The sequence below is a fragment of the Melanerpes formicivorus genome, unplaced genomic scaffold, assembly GCF_026170545.1.
Source record: "Melanerpes formicivorus ecotype bairdi unplaced genomic scaffold, bMelFor1.0.p_v2 SCAF_1, whole genome shotgun sequence".
Taxonomy (NCBI): Eukaryota; Metazoa; Chordata; class Aves; order Piciformes; family Picidae; genus Melanerpes; species Melanerpes formicivorus.
In genome coordinates, this window is record NW_027142353.1 from 54,050,755 (window position 1) to 54,064,735 (window position 13,981).

Below are 13,981 nucleotides of genomic sequence, written 5' to 3' on the forward strand. Positions count from 1 at the left end.
TTCCATTTCATGAGTACAGGGAGGAAGTAGTCTGTGGTCTAGAGTTATCACTAACAACGTGTTTCGACCCTCAGTTTGTATCATGTACTGGAAAAATGAGCACAATCTAATGCAAAACCTAAATGGAACACTTGTGTAAAATCTTTTTTCATCCAGAATAAAGAAGTTCTGGGTTGTGCAGTTCAAGTGTTCAATGGAGGTTCTCTTCCTGCACACTAGTCCTGAGCCATTCCTGTCACCCCATTTGTAAGTGAGGGGTTTGTCTTTGCATCAAGACTGCAGAAGCAACTCACAAAAGGAAGGTCGTGGACGCTACCAGTACATCAGCAATTAGCATTTGTGAAATTTGTGAAAGGGTCTGTGTCGTGTGAAAAACTTCTAAGGCTCTGCAAATTGAACTTGCTAACATCACAGCTCAAAACAACAGTGTCTGTGAGGACACTGGTTTACTTTAGAAAGCGGAGGTGAAAGGAGATTCCTGCAAAAAGTAAATAGAAAGTAAGGAGAGGCAGAGGGCTGAAAAGCAGGAGACACACCCCAATTAAATAAAGGTAGGCCTAAGAAGGAGAGAGCAGGGAAAGTGATTATAATAGTATTCCTTATGCACTTCATTATAGAAGTGCCCAAGGAGTAAGTGAAGGTGCAGTCTCATTCCGACTGGGCAAGGCACAACAATGGTCACTGACATCATGAGATTAAAGATGCTGAGGTCGTTCAACAGTTGAGAAGCAATCCCCTGTGAAATCCTATCCTCTCGGTATCTTTATCTCCCTTTATTGTTACGACTTACACCCACCAGGGCGGGGATAAACAAGCGAGTTTCCACCTGAGACGACTTCCGTGACGTGCTTAAAGGGAAGGAGAGCTCTGCAGAATGGCAAGTCAGTCAAAGCAACAACAATACAATAATCCCAACCTTTAGCGAAAACATACAGAGCGCACACGGCACCAAGCGGGCTGCCGGAGGACGGCGGCGGGACCAACCCGAAGACCGGCTGCAGACGAGGACGGGCCTGGCGGCCGACGGCGCTTCCGGTTTTCCTCCCAGTCTTCGCATTCGCTGCCCCTCGGCACCTTCCTTCCGCATCCGAGCGAGCGACACAGCCGCCCGGCCCGGCCTACGGCCCCCCCGCCCCGCCCCGCCGCCGCTGCGCGCATGTCCGGGGAGGGCGGGGCTTGCCGCAGGGGCCGGCCTCGCGCGCTCGGAACCTGCGCTGGCGGCTGCCGGTAGCCGCCCGGACTGCAATCGGGGCTGGAGCGCGCCGGTGACATACATAGGGGTCGGTTTCGTTCCGGTGTAGGTGGTTTCTACCGCCGGGTGGGAAGGGGAGCGGGGACCGAGACGGGCTGCCTTGGACAGCGGCGCGGACAGCAGGCAGGGATGGGTTTTTAAGTCTTCTTCGGCTGTACTCTCGGCACTCCCCGCGGGGCAGGCGGACTCCTTCCCAGCTTGTCGCAACCGGTGATGCCGCTCCCTGGCTGTCAGGGGAGACGCAGGTGCAAGCAGCGTTGCAGGGAGTTGATTCTACGGGTGGCGGTTAGTGGCGGGGCCCGACCAGGGAGCTGGGGAGGAGAGAAGCGGGAGGACTTGGGCTGCCCTGCCCTGCTGTGATTGGTCGGTGGCCGTAAGCTGGCCAGATAATTGGGCGGAGGCCTTGTCAGTCACTCACCTCATTCTCTGCCCCAGGCGTCTGGCAACAGGCGCTGCCTGGGGCGGTGGGGGTGGCCAGGCCGGCGGCTCCGTGCTTCGCCCGGAGTAGCCCGGGGCTCGTCGCCTGCGGGCGCGCTTCGGCCAGTGCTAGGGATGGGCCGCAGAGCGTGAACCCGTCGCGGGCCTAGGATATGTAGGCCCTACTGCCGGCCCTGGGGGGCTAGTGGGCGGCCCCAGACCCTGGTTTCTAGATCGCCTTGGGAGTCATGCGGCCTCTTTCTTAATTATTTTAGGATTCTTCCTTTGTATTTCCTTCCCCTCGCACCCCAGGCTCTGGGGGGTTTCTGGGTGTGGATTTTTTTTCCTTTGTGTCACCCTCCCCCCTCTCCCCCCTCCCTAAGTTCGGTGAGATCATCTCGCCTGGAGGCTGCAGTGTGACAGAAATGCTAACTAGCCCTGTCGCTCGGGGAGGCTTCCTCATCTAAACTCCGTAGTCGTCTTGCTTGCAATCAGGTGGTAGCCTTTCAGAAAATTAGTACCTAATGGAATTGAGGGTAGTAATTCCTGGAAAAGGGCCAATTCCGGAAAGGGTAAGATGTGTATTGCTTAGCTAAAAACGAGTGTGAGTCTTACAAGCATGGAGCCATGTAACTGAGTTCGGAACTAAAGGAGTTAATGCTAGATTAAAAATTCTAGAAAATGTAGATAAACTGTTGGCATCTGGTCCCCGTTTCTTTGCAAAGAAGAGGAATCCTGACTCATAACTGGATTTCAGTTTTTACATCTTGATAGTTAATACTCTTCAACTTTTCAATCCTGCGAAATATTTTATGTGCCGAAGTATTACAATTTGGTGCAGTTAATGCCCTTCAATTTTAACTACTCTGTAACATTTTAAGTGCCCAAGTACTTAGTCTTGATGGCATTGGATAAATATGGATAGTAGTTGACATCCATGCGGTTATGTTAAACAGATGGGACAACTGAGCACTTCACACTTCTTACTGTTTCTAAGTGAGTCACTTAAGGAGTGTGACTAATCATCCTACTATACAGTTGTCAACAAAACTAATTTTTTTCTTTTTCTACCACCCACAAAGTCTGAGGATGAGATTTCCAGATTTTTTTGTGGATGAGAAAAGAATACCTCTCTTTTCAGCAACAGTTTAATTTTAGAGGGACTACATGTGATGGACTTTTTGGGGATTTGTATGTAGTTTTTGTCTCTAACAATGTAGTGATGCACCCAAAAAGTCAGTTAGGTTACTGTGGTCACTGCTGGACAAACAATAACAATTAGTTGTTTTAAGGCTTTAAGTGGCAACTTTTCATGTAGCTAAATGAATGTTATCTGTCCTCTTTCCCCTCCTTACTTTACCTGTGTCAAGTTTAAGTGGTCTAGTACACAGATGTTTCTGTTTCAGTGTAGTGTGGACTGGGAATTTTTGTGGTAATAGTGACAAATGTCTTCAGTGTAATAATAGTTCTAACTGTCTGTTGGGTGGGAGGGTGAGGGAGTGGGAATTGCATTTGTTTTGAGGTAACCAAGGGTTTGCTGGCCAAAGAGCTGAGATATTTGTGGAGAAAAGTGGTGTGAGAAGTGACCTGATTTGAACATAATGGAAGTCAGGAGTTATCTGCAGCTGGTGAAGCAGAGGTAAAAGGGAGAGAGTACATTTAACCTCCCCCCAAATATTGTAAGAATAGAAAATGTCTTGAAGAGGAAGTACACAGATTTTATTTCCTTTATGTTAATCAAATTAAAGATGTGATGGGACCCGGGAGGCAGATGAGTTGAAAGACTGAGTGAGAAGAAGTGTTTAGAAGTGCAATTATCTACAAGGCGGGAGGAGAAGTAGCATGTGGGGTGGAAAATGAGGAGACCAAGGATGCATCAGAGTGGATCTCACAAAGAGCATAAGCAAGGTATATTAAGTGTGTGCCAGCTTCTGCTGTTGGCAAATACATTTTTGAATTCTTTGTATCTGTTAGCAGTTTTGCTCTTCATTGAATGTATGTCTAACAGTTGTTTGGTTTGGTCTGTTTGTTGTCTCATCACCTTTCCTGTGAAGACTAATTACTCATCAGGAGCGTGCTGAGAATGATGTTCTGTGTTTTCCCACAAATTCATACTTGAAGTGCCTTGGATATGTTTGTGAACTGACAAAAAGGAGGGGAAAAAAAGGCAATATTTACCCAGCAATTCCTTCTCCACATAATGGTGTCTTATGGTTGGGGGTTTCTGACCTAGTGACCTCCTTTTCAGAGACATGGTCTTTCTTGTCAGGTGTCTGCCTCAACAGGTATTACAGATGGCTTATATTAACAGGAGAGGATTACACTTTTCTCTTCCTCCACATGTAATGTTGAAGAACAGATTTTCTTCAGAAAATCTAGAAGTTGGAGAGTGGTGTGAGAGCAATTGGCCCAAGATTGAGTCCTAACCAGAGAGAGGTGGTAATAGCACAGAAATCACAGAAGACAATGCCTCTTTTTGTCACTGGAAGGTTATTCATGCCTTCTAATAGCATGGTCCTACTGGTCAGTAGTTGGAAAGCGATAAGGAACTCTAGATGAAGTATAGCCTTTGCTCTTTTATTTAAGTGTTCTGGAGATGGATATCCCTTTGCTACCTAGTCCTTGGATTAGAGAATACAAGGAATGTGTATAAGTAATCTAAGAACATCATAAGAGTCATTCCCATTGGGGAAAATAAAATAATCTGTAGGTTTGTACTGACAGGGGTAGTACTGATGGAGATACTAATGTGGTCTTGCCTGCTCATCAGTAAATGTATAAGTGGAAGGTAGTCTTCTCTGAAGTAGTACTTGTGGTTGACAGAAGTCCACACTGGGTAACTACAGTCCAATAATTAGAACAATGTTTTCAATTACATTTTCACTTCTGAAATACTCAGTGCTGCCATTGCTTTTTACTTGGGAAGGGTAATTAATTGTATACTGAGCACTCTTAGTGAGCTTAAAAAAAACCCAACAAACAACTTTGTCTCTTTTTAGCTTGAATTTACTGTTACCAACTGGTATGTCCTTTCAATGAGTGAAGGGAACTTTTCTGCAAGCTACAAGCAAAATACTTGCATGATAAACTACACTTGGCAGGTAGCATGGCACTTGGTTCAGCTTAATCATCTTTAGTTATTAGTAAATTAAGTAAAAGTGCTGGGAACATTTTGCTGTAAATTAGGTAAATTCTGACTGTAATTACTCTGCAGTCTAACCTCCTGTATTTTTTTTTTCAGGACGGCCTGGCATTGTCATTATGGATCGCTCTCGGCACCGTGCAGGTAATGGCAATGAGCAGGCATCTTCTCGAGAGCAGAGCCACGGTGAAGATGAGAGACAACGACAGCTGGAGCGCCTCAGTAGGGAGGAGGCCTATTACCAGTTCATTAACGAACTCAATGAAGACGACTACAGGCTAATGAGAGATCGAAACCTGCTTGGCACTCCTGGTAAGATGCAGATGTCTTCAATAGAAATGATGCAATCTAAAGCACCCCTACTGCTGTGAGGCATTGCATGTGGTTGTATGAGTCAAGTGGTCTGACTCCTGTGGCTTTGTGCAAAGGAAATACCCCTCCATTTTCATTCAAAATGAACAATATGCAGTAAAAATTAAGACCTTAAATAGCTACTAAAGCTGGAATAAAAATACAAGTTTTCAAATGCAACATCTCTTTAAACAGGTAGTATCTAAACCCAAATAATTAACTTCTGGTACACTAGGATATGTCTGTTGGTATGTGGCAATTTTGGGGGGCATCTGAGTTGTTACTGGAAGTTGGTGTGCTCTTGACATACATTCTTCTTTGCTTCACCCCAGCACCTACATATTATCAATGTACCTGTGCTACAGCCTCACATTAGTGCTCTTTTATTTGGGGTTTCATCAATTTTGCTTTATTTCTGAAGATTTTAATTCAAGGGATTTGTGACTCTTTCATAGCTGTGGATACAGGAATGAAGGGTTAAATCTTGGAGAGCTGAGCTCCAAGCACTGCTGGACTGATAAGAGGAGACAGTGTTGGCCTTGATGGCTTGTGAACTGTGGGAACATGGTGCAGCAGTGTAGTTGGAGGAGGGCAGATACCTGGTTACAAATGATTATGACCTGAGAGTGTAAGACTTCATATATAGCAGATTGATATAACAGAGTCCCTGGTTCCAGTCATAAACTGCTTCTGTGTTGTATTAGCTTTTATAAAGAAGGATTTTACATAATAAAGTGGACACCTGGCCTGCATCAGGCTGAGTCCCATCTCTTAATCGCAGCAGTAGAACATACTGTTATTTCTGCATTGCTGTATTGAGCCAATAATAATGTCTTTTCTAATGGAGTTATCAAAATGCATGTTCTTTTAGGAGAAATAACAGCAGAAGAGTTGCAGCAGCGCTTGGAGGGGGCTAAGGAACGTCTGGCATCGCAGGCTGATATGGATAACAGGGAAGGTGAAAGCAGAACCGTTGGAGGTAAACATTCTTCATTCGTATACATACCAATACACATTGTATGGGATGCATAAATGTTGTTCTGCATGAAATTCTGAGGGACTTCAGTACCACCCACTTCAAGTCTTGTGTTTTTCATTGTGCCTCTGTAGGTGGTTTTAAAATTCAGAGAGATTTCCTAATGATAGAAAAATAAATGAGATACCTCATGAAAACTGATTTATGTTAACAACAAAATACTTTCTCTTCTTTTCCTGGTCTCCCTTTGTGAGTAAACTTCATAGTGCAAAAATAATTGCCATTCTTCCAGTTGTTGAAAGGTTTATCATGTTTTAGAGAAGTTGGAACAGAGAAGTAGTTAATTGGGAAATAGTTAATCTTTCCACTACGTTGGTGTGTTTTGTCATTTCATTTCCACTTCTGTAAATGGAGTGGGGCTTGTGTTACATGTTCTATTTGTCTTCACTTGCTCATGCTTATTGTCTTAACTATTTGGTCAGTTTTGGTCAGACTTAGGAGAAGAATAAGAAATTTAAGAATAAAGATGCCAAAATTCTTACATGTTTCATGAAAGTAGTGAGATGGGTTAAGGGAGAGTTTCATCTGCTCCCTTCAAGGGAAAACTTTCACTGTGGTCATGACCACTGACTTGCTTTATACACATAGGTAGCACTAACAACAACAATTGTATCTGTTCTTGAGCTTAGAGTTGGAGGATGTTTGGGAGCACAGCTGTGATACTGTAGTAGAAGAGTGTTTACACAAAAGGAACAAATCTTTCAAAACCTTGTATTGCTTAGAAACTGTATAGAAAACATTTCCTTAATGTTTTCCAGAAGAAGAGGAAAAATGTATCATACTACTTTTTGCTTTATGATAATTAATTGACTAGGATGCTCTCAAATTGATAGCTTAAGTGTGGGACAGATCCTGGACAGCTGCACCTAAATGTGGAATAACTGAATCCGAACACATTCTCAGAGGAGGCCATGTGGGCATGTTAATTTTTGTGTACCTACTGCCAAGACAAACATTCTAACTTGAAATGAAGAGTTATTCTGATGTGTTTGCATACAGCATATTTTCAGCAAAACGAGATTAGCATAGCAAGGTAGCTGTCCTGCTGTTGTATTGTTTCTGAGGTCAGGGCCCAGCAAGCCTAGAGAATTTGGAATGCACCATAATGTTCTGAGTGTGCAATTCTTTTTCACTCAGATTCTGATGTTCTTGGAGAAAACTCAAACGGTGACTCTTTGCTCGAATGGCTGAACACGTTTCGTCGCACTGGAAACGCCACTCGCAGTGGACAGAGTGGAAACCAAACCTGGAGAGCTGTGAGTCGAACAAATCCAAACAGTGGGGAGTTTCGATTTAGTCTTGAAATCAACATAAACCATGAGCATAACGGTTTGGAAACTACTGGTGAGGACTATGTAGGTATAGATAGTAGCAGAACATATTCAGAAAGAAGACATCAAAGAGCTGTCAGTCCAGTAACCACAAGAACAAGGAGCAGGACTGCAAGAGAGGCAAACAGGGCAACTTCAAGCACTGCAAGAACCAGGTCTCTAAGGAGTTCCATGGCACAAAGCTCTGAAACAGCCTCTCATCCAATCTCAGGGAGGCTCAGGAGTAGAACCAGGGATTTGACGGGCCATTCCCAGATCAATGCTGCACATAATAATTCTGCAGCTGCTGGTGAGCCAAGAGTAATGCCAGAAAGAGGTAATTCTACAGGAGGCAGAAGAGGTAGAGCTAGCACTAATGATCAGATGAGTACAAACCAAAGACTAGAAATTCTGCGGCTGAGATCTACGTTAAGTAGTCGAAGTCGCTCTCCGCTGCGAAGGCAAGGTGATGCTGCTGATTCTGAGGACCATGGACAGAGGCGGGATAGAAACACACCGCAAGTCACCAGAAGTAGAAGGCAAACAGCTCAGCATTCTCCACAGCCTGTTGAAGAACAAGCAAGAGGTGATACCCAGACTCCTCAGCCTTCCAATGTAGCCCCATCCTTGGGAATAACTTTGGAAGAGGAAGAATCTAGTAGACCAGTAGCTGCTGTTAGAAGGCATCCAACAATTACATTAGATCTTCAGGTGAGAAGAATTCGTCCTGGAGAAAACAGAGATCGGGACAGTATTGCCAGCAGAACTCGTTCCAGAGTGGGAATGGCAGAGAACACAGTTACCTTTGAAAGTGACAGTGGAGGATTTCGCCGTACGATATCCCGGTCGGAACGCGCAGGCATTCGAACCTACGTTAGCACTATAAGGATACCTCTTCGTCGGATTTCAGAAACTGGGCTTGGTGAACCTTCATCAGTGGCTCTTCGGTCAATCCTTAGACAAATTATGACAGGCTTTGGGGAGCTGAGTTCGTTAATGGAAACTGAATCTAGCTCGGAAGCGCAGAGGGGTGGTCATCACTTACCGGATGTGCAGTCAGAGCAGAATAACTCAAGTTCAGCAAACAGCAGAGATCCAAGGGAGGTTTCATCTAGAAATGGACATGGAGTAGAAGGCAGTAGGGCTGCAAATGGACGGGGTGATGATCGTCGCCGTTATGGTCGCAGTAACGAACACCACCAAGATAACAGGCAGTCTCACGATGCTAACAACCTAGTGGAAAATGGAACGCTGCCCATACTTCGACTTGCCCACTTCTTCTTGCTGAATGAGGAGGATGACGACGATCGCTTAAGAGGTTTAACCAAAGAGCAGATTGACAATCTTTCTACCCGGAACTATGGGGATATTCACACTGAAAATGAAATAAGTAAAACCTGTAGTGTTTGCATTAATGAGTATGTAGCAGGGAACAAGCTAAGGCAGTTACCCTGCATGCATGAGTTTCACATTCATTGTATCGATCGCTGGCTTTCTGAAAACTCTACTTGCCCCATTTGCCGGCAGCCTGTGTTGGGGTCTAACGCCACAGACAACGGCTAGAATTGCTCGTACCGTTCTGCACTCAAGGATTTGCTTCTGCTCTCTTTATGATGAGCCAGACAGAATTAAGTCACTTACACAGGGGTCCATTTGTGTGGGGGAGTTTTGTTAAACTTCTTTTAAAAATAATAGGAAACTTGTCTAAATCTAGCAATGTAAATACTATTTTTCTCCAGGTGCAGATCGAGGAGTACACATAGAACCAAATGATATCGTTAAAGTTTCTATTTTTTTAGGCAATTTTGTTATGCTAAGCACTTTTGTAAATACAGAAATGCAATAGTTAATCAGTCCTGCTTAATGTATGGTTTCTGTGTTTTGTTTTGGGGTTATTTTTGGTTTTTTTTATTAACAGTGTCATGGACTCACTTTATTTAGATTACAAATTATTTCACACAGACCCAGCACTGTGTTGAAAAATTAGTGTCTAAATAGCCATTCATTAGATTTTTTTGTTTTGTTCTAAGAACAGTTTCTTTTATGGAGTTTCTTTGCTGGACACGTTTGCTCAAGATATTTAAGTTACTTGAAGTGCTCCTTTTAATAGACTATGCTTTTTGGATTGTTAACATTGAAATATCCTTTCAAAGAACTTGCCAGTTTGGTTCTATTAAAAAAGAAAAAGAAGGTAATTTTTTGCATGTGGTTTTACACAATGCTTAATGCTGCTGAGTTCATATTCAAAAGCAGATGGGTTAGTGACATTATAAAAATGTACATAATTAAATGCTGTCTTTGACAATCTCTCTCTTTTCAATGCAGACAGCCATCAGATCAATCATAATTCCATGAGGGTGTGTCTTACTGAATGTGATATTTGCTCCAAGTCTAAGCGAGCACTAGAAAAGCCTTTTCTACTCTTCCAAGTTACTCAGTTGATATTCATAGGTTTTTAACTGCCTTAGTTGAAAGAGGGAAACACTTCCTTGACCATTATATTGTCTACAATATGCATGACTTATGCATCTCACTAAAAAAAAACAAAAGAAATTCCCCAAAGTCTTGGAAGTGTTTTTGTACAGAAGTTCAAGGTACGCATACACCAATAGTCCTCTTAAAACATGTCTGAGAACCAAATGGCAAAAGACACTAAAAAGGACAAAATAATCTTCCCTTAAAATCCCCTGGTTACTGTGTAATTAGATATTAAACTTTATACCAATAACTTATAAAGAAATAAAGTTGCAAAGTAAATAATTGAGGCTTTGTGTGAGTTACTGCTGAGCCGTGCCCTCTAAACGAGTAAGAGGATTTATCATTTTGGTTTATATTCAGTTTTCAGTTTCCCTGGTATTCCACAGCTGCATATTTGAATTTCAACTGTGTGCCAGCTGATGCGGTAGATGAAAATGCAAGGCAAAGCACTCCTGGGGTTTCTAGAAGTAAGCTGAGGGTTACAAAGCTCATCAAAGCATCTCAGTCCTTGGAGAGGCAGAATTGTGCAGTACTCCTATGTGTGTATATTCTGAGCAATAGAAAGAATTCTTAAACTGAAGAAGTCCTACTGACTCTCTCTGCCTACAGATGGCTGTGACAAATGCACTTGCGTGCCAGGTGCTTCGGGTAAAACATCTGCTCATGACATTCTTGAAGGGAAACTCAAATCTTGTTTTAAGCTATTGCGTATCCACTTCAGCTTTGCAAGTGAAAAACTTGTGTCAAAAGTTTCACAGGAGTGCTGCTTTTTATTCCTAAAAGTAGTCCTAAGAAATTCTCTTCTGAAGTTTAGACAAGTTGAAAGATGTTAAGATCTCTTCTGATGCGATTTGGACTGCTGATTATTGCAAAGACTGTTGACAGCTTTCTTGAGTGCCTCTTTAGCCATATCAAAAAGTGAGGAAATTTCAAGATGACTATCAGAGCTAGCTTATTTTTTTTTCCTCTTAGCTCCTGATCTTGAACCATATCTAAACACATGGGTGCCTTCTGCTAGTGCCTCATCTCCTTATGGCTCCTTTATTTTTGAAAGCTGCCTGACTCAAGTGCCACACTTGCAGGAATGTGCCTGTGGCTCACCATTGCCTTGCTGTTTGGTTTTTTGTTTCAAGGTCAATTTTAACAGGAATCCTTAGTTCAGGGGATATTTTCCCTTTGTATTACTTTTTTAACTAGTTGGAATCCTGCTCAACTCCTGCACTAATGCACTGGAGGTAAAAGGGGATTCACTGTGCCTTCTTTAATTCAAATGAGATTTTGCTGTGTAACAGAGCACAGTTCCACAAATGGTTCAAAACAAGACCCTATGTGACAGTATGCGTGTAACTGAGCTGCTGTGGAGGAATATCCAAAAGTACAGTGAGAGCTTTCTGTGGGAATCATAGGCTGTTGGACAGGAAATGAAGTCTCCCACGCTGTTTCTGTCCTGCTGCATGTGACCTGTCAAGGGTTGATGCTCCACTGGAGGGGCATGTCATTTGTTCCTCAACCTACCTAGCAAGTTGTGTTGACAGGACCCAGTCTGTCTCAGTGGTTAGGTTTGGTACTGGCTTCTGTTACCTGTGTTTCTGTGGTGTTCCTTCAGTTCTACTCACATGCCCCAAATACTCTTCTACATGGGCAGCAGCTTGGGGGTTTCATGATTTAACAGCCCTCTCTGGGTTTTGGAACTTGCATTTTTTCTCCTTGCATTTCCTGCTGCTTCTCAAACCCCATCTTGTGTGCAACCCGGTCTTTGCAGCTGCCCATTGTAGAGTTAAACCATTTGTTTGGGGGTTTTTTGGTACTTTTTTTAATACTTGGTTTTAAGTATCTTAGGTCATCTGTGCAGTTCCTGTCTGTCACTGAATGTGGTTAGTTCTTAATTGCTGTTGAAATAAAAATGTATACTGCAAAGTGTGTGTTACCATGTATTTGTGTACCTGGTCTGCTGTGGGAAGCTGCCTGCCCAGAGGAGGTGCTTCATGGTGCTAAAATCTGGTGGTTCCCAGGTGTGCTGAGAAGGTGACCTAGCCTGGATCAAACCCTCTACCCCATTCATGTGACAGAGGCAATGAGAAACCAGTGACATGGTGGAACTCAGAAGGCTTTCCTAAAGCAGCTGGGAGCAGCTCACAGGAAGTATTGGACATGAGAGTGAATGTCAGGGATTATCTTGAGCAGTTTTGAGGCCTGAGTTTAGGTGCAGAACCAGTGGGAGTGTGAGATGTGGGACAGGTTGGCACTTGCAGAATTGCCTCATGATGCTCTCAGGAGAGTCATAAAGGCTTTTGTAGTGCTGAAGTAAATAGGGTGAGTGTGTGCATTCATGTATTACATAGCTCCTGAGAGCGAAGTAGACTGGTGTGTGATCTGTGAGGTTGATGGAGGGATCAGAGACCCAGCACCCGGTACTGGGCTCTGTTTCCTCATCTCTTTAACAGCAAACCAGTTGAACATTAATGCCTGGTTTCAGCTTAATGTCAGAGGTAACAAGTACCTCAACATTTGGTTGTATGCTCTTCAGTTGCAGCTGAGTAATGGCCAGATGGGGCAAATAGAGTTTTATTTTTCATAGTCCTCTTTGATCTGGAAGTACCAGAACCAGTTTTGACCACAAGAAGCTTTTGGGATACATAGTTTGTTTAGCAAAAGCCTCTACTAGCCACAATTATGTGTATGCCTTTTGTTGTGCAAACTGAGATGGGTATTTTAATGGTGGCTTTCCTCCAGCAAGTGCAAGTTGCAGCAGCAGCAGCTAAGATCATGGTGAAGCTGTAGCCAGGCCCCGGCAGGTCCTCACCCACTGATGAGTAGGTGTTTTATCGCTCATCCCTGGTGTGATGTCTTCACTGTACTCAGTATTGGCATGATTAAAATAGGGGGAGGAAGGTACATATCTTCCTGTGATGGTAGCTCTTTCAAGCAGACAGCTTGAGTGCTACCAGTTCAAAATAAAGCAGCACTTGTTGGCTGGTGCAGTGGGACCTTTGGCAGTGTCAGGGTGCCAGCTCCCAGCAATGTGGAAGGTGGAAGATTACTTCCCTCAGCAGCAGAGGCAGGTGTCTGTCTAGCCAAAGTGACAATCACCCACTTCCAGCACAGGCTGAGAATGCTCCTTCATCAGATTGCAGGCTTACATGGAGCAAGTCTGGAGCTTTTGTGTCTGTGATAGCAGCCAAAAGGTGAGTGCATCCAACTATATGAAACTGGATGGCTAGAGATTTTTGCAGCCTGCCAGTTACTGTGATGGTTCACATGCAGGGAAGGTCTTATCAAAGCCTATATAAAATAAATAATGAGGTGACATTTACTGGATACAAAAGACTTGAAGACTTATGGTAACTACTGTGAAGGGAATAGGGTGCTCTTAGGTTGGGGTAATGAACCTCTTGCACCAAAGCTGGATCACTACTGATGCATAGCTTAAGGCAAAAGACAGCTCAGGACTGGCACATCTGTGCAGAAACAAAATGCTACCCAAGTGTTACTGCAGGTCTGAATTTGAACAGACCAAGCTGGAAAGTGTGAGAACAAAGCTTGCCTGTGACACCAGGCTCACATGCTGAGCTGCTAGCAAACCTTTCTTTGGTTTCTATTAAATGCCTTGGAGTCTTTTTGTACTCCATGCGTATAACTCTTCTCTTTAAAGGAAGTATCTATTTCTTCACGAGTTACTTCATAATGCTTATTGTTCAAATGGATAATTTTCTCAAAACCTTTGAGAGAATGATCTGCTTTGTACTCAGAAATTTTACTTCTCTTTGGAAAAAATAAAAATTAATATAAACATCTATTTCTCTGACTGTCTTCTATTGAGATATTTAATGAGGTGTAGTTTACATAAATGTATGCTATGAAATCAAACTACAAGTAAATGTCCAAGATGAACAGCATTATGTACCCAAACTGGAGGAAATATCCACACTATTAGACATTTATAAGCATTCATAAGATCCCCTCTCAGTCTTCTCCATGCAAAACAGGCCCAGGTC

At 43.3% G+C, this 13,981-nt stretch overlaps 1 protein-coding gene across 6 annotated transcripts; it reads left to right on the plus strand.

Moving 5' to 3' along the window:
• The first annotated feature begins 1,222 nt into the window (after window positions 1-1,222).
• On the plus strand, window positions 1,223-13,749 carry RNF6 (ring finger protein 6). 6 transcript variants are annotated; one of them, XM_068143636.1, is made up of 5 exons: window positions 1,414-1,497; window positions 3,418-3,577; window positions 4,911-5,123; window positions 6,034-6,141; window positions 7,336-13,749. In XM_068143636.1, the coding sequence occupies exons 2-5, from the start codon at window positions 3,526-3,528 to the stop codon at window positions 9,069-9,071; spliced, it is 2,109 nt and encodes a 702-aa protein (XP_067999737.1). In that variant the 5' UTR covers window positions 1,414-1,497; window positions 3,418-3,525; the 3' UTR covers window positions 9,072-13,749. The 6 variants fall into 6 exon arrangements, with proteins under 6 accessions (XP_067999763.1, XP_067999773.1, XP_067999754.1 ...); XM_068143644.1 differs by having other exon boundaries at window positions 1,491-1,537; XM_068143662.1 differs by lacking the exons at window positions 1,414-1,497; window positions 3,418-3,577 and adding an exon at window positions 1,223-1,280.
• Window positions 13,750-13,981: the final 232 nt, after the last annotated feature.

Coding starts and splice junctions, on each gene's coding strand:
- RNF6 (XM_068143636.1), top strand. CDS start 3,526: ATGAGGAGACCAAGGATGCATCAGAGTGGATCTCACAAAGAGCATAAG. Junction 3,578..4,910: donor TCACAAAGAGCATAAGCAAG/GTATATTAAGTG, acceptor TTTTTTTTTCAG/GACGGCCTGGCATTGTCATT. Junction 5,124..6,033: donor AAACCTGCTTGGCACTCCTG/GTAAGATGCAGA, acceptor ATGTTCTTTTAG/GAGAAATAACAGCAGAAGAG.